The sequence below is a fragment of the Acomys minous genome (assembly GCF_964271855.1).
Source record: "Acomys minous genome assembly, chromosome: 4".
NCBI lineage: Eukaryota > Metazoa > Chordata > Mammalia > Rodentia > Muridae > Acomys > Acomys minous.
The window spans coordinates 112,278,740-112,291,283 of NC_140486.1; the positions used below are offsets into that span (position 1 = coordinate 112,278,740).

The following is a 12,544-nucleotide window of genomic DNA, read 5'->3' on the forward strand; positions in this document are numbered from 1 at the left end:
CTTTTGTTGTTTTTGTTTTTATGCTGGACTTTAGCCATCCTTCTGTTTCTGGCATTGGGTGGCAGTTTCTGGTCTCCTTCATGGCCATTGAGAGCAGCTCATAAGTGAGTGGCTATAGGTTGAGACCCCTCACCTGCTGGGATCAGAGAACTCTTCAGGTGGATCAGGCAGGTGATCTGAGATCAGAGACGGGAACTTTCCATGTACCACCTGGGTGTACTGAGGTCAGATGCAACATGTTCCGCACTGTGGTATCTCTTCTTGGCAGGGAGACTTAGACTGGTGTTTTGTAGCCCATAGTTCCTTCTGAGACACAGAGCGCAGCTGCTGTGTGCTCTGCCAGGTGTGTGGCGAGTTCCTGGAGCCAGCACCCCTGCCTGTGTGGACCCAGGGACTTTCTGTGGATTTTCTGGGTGATTTGAGGTCAGATCTACTTGTGTTCTAGACTGTGGGGTCTCCTCTGGGCTAGAAGACCCAGTTGTTGATGTTTTTGTAGTTCACAGCTCCATCTGAGACATAGAGCTCAGATGCTGGGCACCCCGCCAGGCCTGCGGCTAGTCCTTGGAGCCCATGCCCGTCCCTGCAGGGAACCAGGGACTTTTCTGTGGATTATCTGGATGGCTCAAGCTCAGACCCACCACCTGTGCTCCACACAGTGTGGACCTCTCTCATCTGAGAATCACCAGCAATGGTGTTTGGTAGTTCTTAGTTTGGTCCTTAGGTCGCAGTGCAGTCACTGCTGTCCTGCTGATCAGATACCATGTGTTCGGTGCAGCCATGTTGAATAACCGACCCCCAACCCTACCCAACACCTTAGTTCTTTTATGTTCTAACTGACCATGACATTACATTTCTTTTTAATTTATTAGATTTATCAGGTACACATATAACATGCAAAAGATCCTGCTAGTATTATACCATTTTTTCAGATTATGTACCCCTGTCCTTGTTGGTTGTATGAACTTGAGACCAGTTGGAGTTATTTGAGAAAAGGGACCCACAATTGAGAAACTACTTCCCAAAGACTGGCCTGTTGGCAAGCCTGTGCTGCATTTTCTTAATTATTAATGAATCTGGGAGGGCTCAGGCCATGGGAGGTGGTGCCATCCCTGGGTAGGTGGTTCTGGGTTGTATAAAGCAGGCTGAGAAAGCCAAGAGGAACAATCCAGTGAGCAGCACTCATGCATAGCCTCTGCATTAGCTCCTGCATCCAGGTTCTTGCCTGGAGTTGCTATCCTGCCTTCTCTCAGAGAGGTAGAGTGGAAAGATGACATCAACCCTTTCCTTCCCACGTTGGTTTTCCTCATGGCCTTTTATCATGGCAACAGAGACCCTAAGAAGGACAGCCATTAAGACTTTGGAATGTGCTATTGTTCTAAACTGTTTAATTTAGGATTCAAGTGAATTCAGGTTGAACCCTCTATTTCTCTCTCTCTCTCTCTCTCTCTCTCTCTCTCTCTCTCTCTCTCTATATATATATATATATATATATATATATATATATCTCGAGACCTGTGTGTTTGAATTCTTATTCTAGCTTATTCAGCCTTTCAAAAGACTCATTTGCTTATCTTTAAAATGATAACAGGACAGAATATAAAGATGTACACTTCAATTTATCTGTGCAAAATGTATATAGCACTTTATCAAGTAAAATACACACATGCATTAAGCAACATAGTTCTCAAATTGTCGTCAGGATTTAAAATATGCTTAACATAAAAATAATCAAAATAATAACAAACTTTCTCATCCTCAAGATCATTTTACATAATTCATGGCGCTGAAGATATGACTCAGAAGTTGGGAATATCACCTGCTTTTCAGAAGACCCAGGTTTAATTCCCAGCAGCCACATCAAAGCTTATAAAGTAACTCCAGGCCCACAGAGTTTTCTGATCTCCATGGGCACAGCACACATGTGGTGGTGCACATACATACATGGAGGCAAAATATACATACACATAAATAATAAATAATAGTTTACAAAAAATACACAACATAGTCTGTGATATACTAGAGTTTAAAAAATTTTTTTGAGACAGGGTTTCTCTGGCTTTCTGGAACTCGAACTACAGACCAGGTTGGCCTTAAACTCATAGAGATCTGCCTGCCTTAAATAGAGATCTATTTAAAAAATTTAAATAGATTTTATTATTTAAAAATACTTGCAAATATGCCAGGCAGTGATGGCACATGCCTTTAATCCAAGCACTCAGGAAGGAGAGGCAGGCAGATCTCTATGAGTTTAAGGCCAACCTGGTCTGTAGTTCGAGTTCCAGAAAGCCAGAGAAACCCTGTCTCAAAAAATGGAACAAAACGGAAACAAAACCAAAAACAACCACAAACTCATGCAAATAAATAGAAATATCACATACCTAAATTAACCAAACTCAAAGTCTATACAGCTCAAGGAACTTGTGTAGATGCCATGCAGAAAGTCAAAGGCTTGAGAATGGGTTAGTATTGTTCTCACATACTGGCTATATTTAGTGAATGAGAGACTTTCAACTAATTCATGGGAAAGGGAGATGATGTTGTTTCCGAAGATTAGAGGCTCCAGTGCAAGGACTTTCAAAATTAAGTGTTGCTTTCTTATCCTGGCAAGATCAGGCAGGATATGGGAGTGGTCATAAAAATGTAAGCAGAAACTACAAGATGCCATCCACAACACCATGAAGAGTTCTTAAAAACAACAACAACAACAGCAGCAACAACTTGGAGACCAGACAATAAAATTGCAGGCCTGATGGGAAATTAAAACGATACAGGTCTGTGTAGAGCTCTCTGATGAGTCTCAGCAGTCAGTGATAGAATTTCCTAATGAGGTAGCAGCCTTAATCCTATGTGGAAGGCTTGGAATCAGCTCCTAAGAAGAACCTGTGTGTGGTGCTGTAGCAGCACTATTCACAGTAGCCACAAGGTGGAAACAACCCCATAGATGCAGCAATGACAGGAGAGACAAATCCAAAGATCTGTGGAGAAGGTTTCTGGGTAACTGAGCTCTCTGCACATAGAATACATGACTGTCTATGGCCTTGGGCACATCAAGGGGGAGGTTGTAAGAGTGGTGACAGTCATCTTCCTTTAAGTCCCTGGAGCGGTCTGTGCAGATGCTTGCCAATCTTATGTCAGCAATGCAGAGGGCACACGGTGTTTGGAAGTGGAACAAGATTCCTACAGCAGGGGCACCAAGACCAGCAGCACTGCTCATCTGGCAGAACTGTTCTACTCTGTCAGTGGGCCCAGACTCTGGTCCCCCTGCCACCCTCTGCTTTGGAAACAGAGACAGTGAATATTTTTGGGACACAGTCTAGTGCCTGAAAAAAGTGTCCAGATTTTGCTTTGAGACCAGTTCTAGAAATGTTAAAATTCTTTAATCGTTGCTTCCTTTTGTAAATACCTTTGGAGTCCTTAGGGTCAAGTAAATTTCTTCATAACTATTTCTAAACTCATCTTGAGTGATTCTGCCCAAGAGAAAGATCACAAGCCCTTCTGTGGGTTCCTTTCTTCAGGAGGCTGGGCTGAGAATCTGGTCACAGAGTTTTCTTTAGCCTTCTGGAGGCTAGCTGAGGAAGACTCTGTCCTGAAAACTGGTCACTAGGAAAGCCTCCTAGGCAGTGAAGGAACTTTCCAGTCAGATCTCCTAGCTCAAGGGAGCACTGGGTGGCTGTGCAGTTAGTCCAGTGACCCTTCCAATGGGGGAAGGGAGCCTCAGACTTGTAAAAAGGCCAGATAAGGGAGCATGCTTGGTTAAAATAAAGACAGTCCGAGAGCCAAAGAGCTAGATTTTAATTCACTAAGCTTACTGATAAAAGAAAGGCAAAGATAGGGAGATAAGGAGGGAGAAATTGGATAGTGAGCATCCCCACCCCAGACCTCTGGGTTTTTAAACCAAGGCTATCTGAAATTGCAGGAGCCACATCCAGGACACCTCCTGGGGCTTGTCTCCAGGGCAGCTTTGATTAGTGTTTCTTCAAAGACCCAGCTTTTGACCTAAAGTCTGTGCAGTTTGCTTGGGAAGTGTCCCTGCAAGGAACTAGCCATTTAGCGCGCTTTGGTCTTAGGGACTGTTGCCAGCAGGGGGAACACCCGCGCATTTCCGAACACAAAGCCTCCTGGGAGGGGGGCGTCTCCTCCACCTACAGACAAAGGCTTGCAGCCTTCTTCCTAGGAAAACAAACACCTATGTCTCTTAATAACGCTTGTCCATCTATTACTGTTCTCCAAGTTAATCGTTCATTTTCCGCGATCGCGGTGTAAGTACACGCCCCCTGAGAGGGTAGATTGTTCTCTCACTCACACTTCCTCTTCCTGTGTTAGAAGAGCTCAGATTCTCTGCAGCTGCCCCAGACTGCCCTCTCCCATGGCGCCTGCAGCGTCTCCAGCCTCCCTTCCTCTGTGCGTGTGTCTGCTGCTGGCCTCTGGCTTTGCCCAGGCAGGCAGGCTGCTGGTGGTGCCCATGGATGGGAGCCACTGGTTCACCATGCAGACGGTTGTGGAGGAACTCCTGCACAGAGGGCATGAGGTGGTGGTAGTCACGCCAGAGGTAGTTTGGCAACCCGGAGGATCCCTGAACTTTACAGTGAAGACATACTCAACTTCTCACACTCTGGAGGATCTGGACCGTGAGTTTACGTTTTTCTTGGACACTCAGTTGAAAACTCCAGAACAAAGTACGCGTTTTTTAACAACAGGCTCAGCCAAAGGTTACTTTGAATTAATTTTTTCACGCTGTAGGAGTTTGTTTAACGACAAGAAGTTAGTGGAGTACTTGAAGCAGAGCGCTTTTGATGCTGTGTTTCTGGATCCTTTCGATGTGTGCGGCTTAACTGTTGCCAAATACCTGTCGCTTCCATCAGTGGTCTTTACAAAAGTTATATTTTGCCACTATCTTGAAGAGGGTGCCCAGTGCCCCAGTCCTCTCTCTTATGTTCCTCAACTTTTCTCACAATTGACTGACACCATGACTTTCAAGGAGAGAGCGTGGAACCATCTCTCCTACATAGAAGAACGCGCATTTTGCCCCTATTTTTACAAAACTGCTGTAGAAATTGCCTCTGAAGTTCTGCAGACCACAGTGACTGTGTCTGACCTCTTTAGCCCCGTGTCCATTTGGCTGTTAAGCACTGACTTTGTCCTGGACTTCCCCAGACCTGTGATGCCCAACATGATCTTCGTTGGTGGCATCAACTGCCACCAGGGAAAGCCGCTTTCCAAGGTATGCTATCTCTCCTTTAGCAGTGAAGAGAGCTCTGGCTTTGGACAGTGAAAAAGAAAGTCTTTACTGAATTGTGATTTATTATTTATCTTCCTGGGTTAGAGAATTCTTTTGTGCCAATTCACCAGTTAGGAAAAAAAAAATTCTATATAGGTGGCTTATGGACGTGAACACCTGTGGCATCAGTGAATGTAAATTACAAACTACAATCTAATTTTAAATATAAATGTATGCCTTCGTGTGTGTGTGTGTGTGTGTGTGTGTGTGTGTGTGTGTGTAGGTCATGAAATTAGAAAGAGGAGGGAACAAAGAAAACTAGAAAAATAATTTAAAAAGACAAAAATAAACCCTATTAAGATAAATTTTAATGTTTCTGGAGACAGTGAAAAACACATTAATACCAAGAAGAGACTTGATACCCTATGAGCATATAAAGGGGGAGGAGGGGCTGGAGAGATGGCTCAGTGGTTAAGAGATCTGCCTGCTCTTCCAGAGGTCCTGAGTTCAATTCCCAGCAGCCACATGGTGGCTCACAACCATCTATAATGTGATCTGATGCCCTCTTCTGCAGATAAAGCCCTCATATACAGTAAATAAATTAAAAAAAAAAAAAGGAGGGGAGGAAATCCCCCTCAGGAACAGTCATAGGGGAGGGGAATAAGGGGGAAATGGGAGGGAGGGAAGAATGGGAGGATACAAGGGATGGGATAACCATTGAGATGTAACAAGAATAAATTAATAAAAAATTAAAAAAATTTTAAATTAAATTAAAAAAAAAGAAAAACACATTAAGCCATAGAGCAGCTCTCATTAATTTTAGGCTGTATTATTTAGGAGTACACATGCAGTTTCTCCATATTTCAGAAGTTATTGATGTAATATATAGGAGGGGAGGTAGGTGCATCTGTTGTTTTTTAAATTAATTAATTAATTTTTTTAATATACCTTGGTGTTTTGCCTGAATATATGTCTCTATGAGGGTATCGGATCCCTTGGAACACCAGTTACCTACAGTTGTGAGCTGCCATGTGGGTGCTGGGAATTAAACAAGGGTCCCCAGAAGAGCAACCACTGTTCTAAACTACGGAGCCATCTCTCCAGCAGAGGACCTGGTACAGACCCGTGTTGACCCATGTTGGCAGAAATGGCTCCAACGATGGCTGAGTAAGACACCGATCACCATTAGGAGTCATTTGTTGTTAATTTTCATATTCTGCTTTACCCTGGCTCTCTGAGTTATCTAGAGTTGCCTTCTTGGACACCCAAGCAGTGTCAGGTGTGAGTTCGATCTCATGGAGTGGGCCTTAGGTCAAATCAGACATTGGGTAGTTACTCCTACAAGGTCTGTGCCTCCATTGCTCCATTGCTATATTACAGGCAAGACAGATTGTTGCTCAAAGGCGTTGTGACTGGCTTGGTGTTCACTCTTCTCTTTTGGCAGTCAGCTGCACCCCTTTCTATGTCCTGGACACTAGAACATGGGGTTGAAGGCTCTCTGTAGGTACCAGCTCACCCTCTCCATGTTCAGTGAGTTGTGTGGGTGCTGTCTTCAGCAATGGGGCCTTGATGTCAGTATGTGGAGAGCAGTCTGTTGCCTTGTCAACATCAGGGGTTGTTTGGGTATTTCCAATGGTTCGCTTTTGACCAGTAAGTCAGTTGGAAGAAATCAAGTCTCAGCACTGGAAACTTTGGCGGCAAGATACAGCCAGTAGGGGTCCTGTCTTCCTCAGTCTGTGGAGACTTCGCTAGGAATGCTTCCATATGGTATGGGAAGTTGCCACTGTGCTGGGTGTCCACACTGCCACTCAGTGCTCTTCCATTCCAGCTTCTCTCCCCTCAATTTCTCCTCACTCCCATTTCCCCTCTTCCCTCCCATCTGATTCTCCTCTTCTTGTTTTCTCTTCCAGCTCCAGTCCACCCGTAACATCCATTCAGTTTCCTCCTCCCAGGGAAACTCTTGTATCCTGTCCTGGTCCCTTTCTCTATGCCTAACCTCACTGGGTCTATGGATTCTAGCTTGGCTATCATTTGTTTAATGGCTACTATCCAAATATAAGCAAATATATGCAATATTTATCTTTCTGGATTTGTGTTACCTCACCCAGGATGATTTTTCCTAGTGCCACAGATTTGCCTACAGATTTCATACTGACCAAGAGAGGGAGGGAGGGAGCAAGGGAGGAAGAGAGAGAGAGAGAGAGAGAGAGAGAGAGAGAGAGAGAGAGAGAGAGAGAGAGAGGCGCTAATACTCTATTCTGTAAATGTGTCACATTTTAAAAATTCATTCTGAAGCCGGACGTGGTGGCCCATGCCTTTAATCCCAGCACTCGGGAGGCAGAGGTGGGCGGATCGCTGTGAGTTCGAGGCCAGCCTGGTCTACAAAGTGAGTCCAGGACAGCCAAGGCTAACACAGAGAGACCCTGTCTCGAAAAGCCAAAACAATAAAAAATAAAATAAAAAATAAAAAAATAAAAATTCATTCTGTTGAGAGACATCTAGGTTGTTATAAATAGAGCAGTAATTAACATGCAAGTAAGTGTCCCTGTGGAAGGAGGAGGCATCCTTTGGTTATATGCCCAAGAGTGGTCTAAATGCAGGGCAGGAGAGATGACTCAGGGGTTTAGAGCACTAGTTGTTCTTCCAGAGTTTAATTCCTAGCAACCACATAGTGGCTCATGACCATCTAAATTGAGATCTGGTGCCTTCTTCTGGCATGCACATATACATGCAGGTAGAACACGGTGTACCTGCTAAATAAATCTTAAAAGAAAGAATGGTCTAAATGGATCTTTACAGGTGGTAGATCTAGTCCCACCTTTCTGAGGCGATACCATCCTGATTTCCATAGTCGCTGTACAAGTGTGCACTCTCATCAGCAATGGACAAAGCGTTCCTCTTACTCCACATCCTCTCCAAAATGAGCTATGTCTTGTGCTATTGATCTTAGTTATTCTGTCTGGTGCAAGACGGAGTCTCAAAGTAGTTTGGATTTGCATTTCCCTGATGGTTAAGAATGTTCAACGTTTCTTTAAGGGTTTTCTCTGCCATTTGAGATTCCTTTACTGAGAATTCTCCGCTTAAAGCTGTACCCTGTCAGATAGTGTCTTTTTTCTTGGACGCTCTGAGGTCCTGGGGAAGCTAGCAGGATGGGGTGTGCTGCAGGGAGGAGCAGGATGCCTTTATGCCTCAAAGCTCTCATCAAGCATCTGCAGAGGCTGCTCCCTGGAGAGGGAACATGCAGATCCTTGCACTCTTGGGCAGAGAGAATCCAGGTTCTTGTGCCTCTCAAGCTCAGGAGGAAGCCCTGAAGGAGAATGCAGGGGTGGCCTAAATCATGAGCCCAAAGGAGGACCCCCCATAAAAAACCCTAAGCTTTAATGTGCATCCTAAGTTCCATACATTCAATGTAGAATAGAGTCAGAGCTAAGGCAAAAGATGAAAGGGACCAACAGGGAAGGGGAGAAGGGAAGAAAGGACAAGAGGAAGGGGCCTAGAGGACAAAAGAAAAAGACAAAAAGATTGTAAAATGGAAGAAAGATCCCAGGGTGTCACTTTAGTTTGCAGTAACTTCCTGAGAGCCTGTCTCAGGAACAGGGCCCTTGTTAATTCAGGGGCAGCTTAGAAGCTTAGAAGTGTCTTTCTTTTTTATTGTCCCCCCTAATAGTTTAAAGTAACTCATAAATACACTCTTGGGAAAATCAAGGTCTTACATAAGAAACTAAGTAGTAGGGAAATATGTTATTGGTGCTCTAAGGATAATAAAGCAAACTAGAGTGACACAAGTTGCCAGAGAGTGTGATGGGGTGTTTCTAGTTATAACTCTGCTTAGGTTTTCTAACAACGTTCTGCCTGGTGGTAACTCAGGTGTTTTTTTCTCTACCTGTTTTTTTCTCAGTGACTTCAGTCTTCACATCAATTCTTCTGTGGTTCAGACCCACTTGGCTTTTACCTTTCACCTTTTCTCCACCTAGAAGGACATTGTCTTTAATTCAAGTTGCTCATTTCAGTGGGAGAGAATGAAAACAGAAGGACACAATCACGGCCTGTCAAGGACATAACTAGGAGATGGCACAAGCCGTGAGCATCTTTCCTGAATCCAAGCAGTCCTCATCAAGCTACTAATAGTGTGAATGGGGGTAAGAAAGTATCATCTCTTTGGCCTGTTGAAATTTGAGGTTTTATTACTAAAGAGGGTTTAGGCAGAGAAATAGAAGTTATCTAATAAAGTCTTAGAAATGAAAAGGCAACATCTGAAAGAAGAGATCACGTTCCTAACCTCAGTGGTAGGCACACAAATAAAAGATTTCAGGTGAAATAGCAGACCCTTTCCCACTTTAAGAGCAGGAGAAAAGTGAGCAAACAAAGGCAGTGCTTGCCTCAGTGACAGAACACCTGCATGCAGGTCTGACAGGAGGAGTTCTAGCAGGAGAAGCCCAAGTGACTTCCAGAGGGACGGAAATCAGCTGGAGTATTTTGTTGACAAACTCTTCTACAAAGTTTTCACAGTTTTGATACATTGGCTCTCCAATGTCTTCATTTCCATGGTCTCTTTAGAAGTGTCTTTTGGAAGTGGACCCAGGTCTGTGAAACTTTTCACCAAATGATCTTTTGCAGCTCAATGGGAACAGCAGGGAGTCATTTCCCTTCTCTGTGTCCAGGTAAACCAGATTTCTGGAGAGGAGTGCCCTCAGGACCTCTGTTCTGCAGTGGCCTACTGTACCCCTTGGATTACTTGTTTTATATATTCCCAAGTTCTTTATTTTGTATTTTAGTCCTCTTTTGAATGAGGAATTGGTAAAAATCTTTTCCCATTCTGTAGGTTAGATTGATGGTATCCTTTGCCTTCCAGAAGCTTCACCGTGTTGTGAGGTCCCATTTGTTAGTTGTTGATCTTAGTGTCTGAGCTGTCTCTGTTCTCTTCAAGAAGTTGTGTCCTGGGCCAACGTGCTCAAGGCTAGTTCCCACTTTCTCTCCTACCAGGTTCAGTATATGTGGTTTTATGTTGAGGTCTTTGATCCATTTGGGGTGGAGTTTAGTGCAGGGTACTAGATATTGATCTATTTGCATTCTTCTGCATACAGCCATCCACTTTTACCAACACTATTTGTTGGAAGTGCTGCTTTTTGTTTTGTTTTGTTTTGTTTTTTTATCAGTGTGAAATTTTGACTTCCTGATAAAAAATCAGATATCTATAGGTTTGTGAGTTTATGCCTTGGTCTTCAATTTGATCCCATTGACCAATGTGTCTGTTTTTCTGTCAGTAACATGCTGCTTTTGTGACTATAGCCCTGTAATATAACTTGTGATCAGGAATGGTGAAACTTCCTGAGGTTCTAGTTTTGTTCAAGATTGTTTTAGCTACCTTTGGTTTGTTTGGTGTTTTTGGTGTGTGTGTGTGTGTGTGTGTGTGTGTGTGTGTGTGTGTGTGTGTGTGTATGTATTTGTGTGTGTCCTGTTAAGGTCTGTGAAGAATTGGGTTGGAATTTTGATGGGGATTACATTGTATCTGTTGATTGCTTCTGGTAAGATGACCATTTTTACTATGTTAAATGAACAAATCCGAGCCTAGCAGGGTGGTACATGCCTTTCATCTCAGTACTCAGGATGCAGAGGCAGAGGCAGAGGCAGAGGCAGAGGCAGAGGCAGAGGCAGAGGCAGAGCCCAGAGCCCAGAGCCCAGAGCCCAGAGCCCAGAGCCCAGAGCCCAGAGCCCAGAGCCTAGAGCTCAGAGGCAGAGGGCAGAAGGGAGAGGTCTATGGTTTGTCATTTTCAGTTCTTTTGCCCTAACTAATTCTTTTGACCATTTACAGATAATTGTGCAGTAGTGCAACTTGTAAATCTTGCTTGCTAATATGTGTGTGTACCACTTACATTCTTATAGTCACCAGTATGCATGTATTATTTTTTTAAAAAAGAGATTGAGAAACACAGAAATGAAACTTCATTTTGCTCATTCCTGTACTCTAGTCCTTCTAAAAAAAAAAAAAAAGCCCTGAGGAGTTTGGTGTGCTTCCCAGTTTCAGGGAATTCCTTCACAAATGGTATGTGTAGTTATAAACATTCAGAAGTATTTTCTTAAGGTAAGCTCTAGCGGCAGCCTAGACATGTTTCTTTTTTTAAAAAATATTTATTGACTGATTATGTATACAGTGCTCTGCCTGCATGTACACCTGCAGGCCAGCAGAGGGCATCAGATCACATTATAGATGGTTGTAAACCACCATGTGGTTGCTGGGATTGGAACTTATGACTCTGAAAGAGCAGTCAGCGCTCTTAACCACTGAGCCATCTCTCCAGCCCCAAACACAAGCTTCTTCACCTTCAGTTTTCACCTTCTAGAAAGTGGTAGGCATCACATCCTAGTCCTTTCAAAATTAGTGTTCCATTTTTTATTTGAATCTCATACTTGTAAACAATTTGTTTTTACCAAATCTGCTCTATTACATCCGCTCAAATTCTTCCCGTATCCTAGCATGAAAAGTGCATTGTTTTAAATGTGGCTTTGTCTTTCTAACCCACAAATATTGATAGATATTTAATTCCAAACTAGACTATTCATCCTTAGACTTCTCTCTCTCTCTCTCTCTCTCTCTCTCTCTCTCTCTCTCATACACTCTCATACAGGGTTTCTCTGTGCAGCCCTGACTGTCCTTGGACTCACTCTGTAGACCAGGCTGGCTTCAAACTCAGAAATCCTCCTGCCTCTGTCTCCTGAGTGCTGGAACTAAAGGTGTGTACCACCACTGCCTGGCTCCTTAGTTCTTTCTCAAACAGAGTATTTCCTGAGCCTGCTATTGTCTCAGCAGCACAGAGCCCAGGGAGCAGAGTGGCTGGGTCTAGTATGCACACACCACATTTCCCGGCATTGGTTAACTGCTCTCAAAACTCTGAGCAGCTTCACCATTTGTGAGAGTTCTCATTTTCTGTGGCCTCTTCTACTCTGGATATTGCCCACATTTTAAAGTTTTGTTGACTTTGGTGATGAAAAATTCTGTGTAGATGCTTCAGTGTTCACTAGCTGTTTCAGTAAAGAGTTCGGCTGTTTGCATCTTTCCGCTTTGGCAAATTACACAGTGACATCCTTTTACCAATGTCCACAATTGATAGCAGCCTCTCAGGTTCAGGAATATTAACATTTGGCCCTTCAACTGAGTGTTGAACTCTTCCTTATCTTTTGTCTTTCAATTTTAATTTATTTTTATATGTAAAGTGTTTTGCCTTCATGTATATATGCATAGCGCATGCATATAGTACACAGAGAAGCCAGAAGAAAACACTGGATCTGCTGGAACCGTAGTTGCGGATGGCTATGAGCCCCCATGTG

General features: G+C 43.6%; 1 protein-coding gene across 2 annotated transcripts in view; it reads left to right on the forward strand.

The window, feature by feature from the left end:
- The window catches only part of LOC311596360 (UDP-glucuronosyltransferase 1A6), a 111,057-nt gene that overhangs the window by 19,607 nt on the left and 78,906 nt on the right, over window positions 1-12,544 (forward strand). Inside the window, exon 1 of one of the 2 annotated variants that reach the window (XM_084779696.1) lies at window positions 4,352-5,221. The exons of the other annotated variant lie outside the window; for it this stretch is intronic. Within the exon in view, the coding sequence (XP_084635822.1) occupies window positions 4,367-5,221 (855 nt within the window). The 5' untranslated portion in view covers window positions 4,352-4,366. Of the gene's footprint in view, window positions 1-4,351; window positions 5,222-12,544 lie in introns of those variants that run through there. 2 annotated transcript variants of the gene reach the window in all.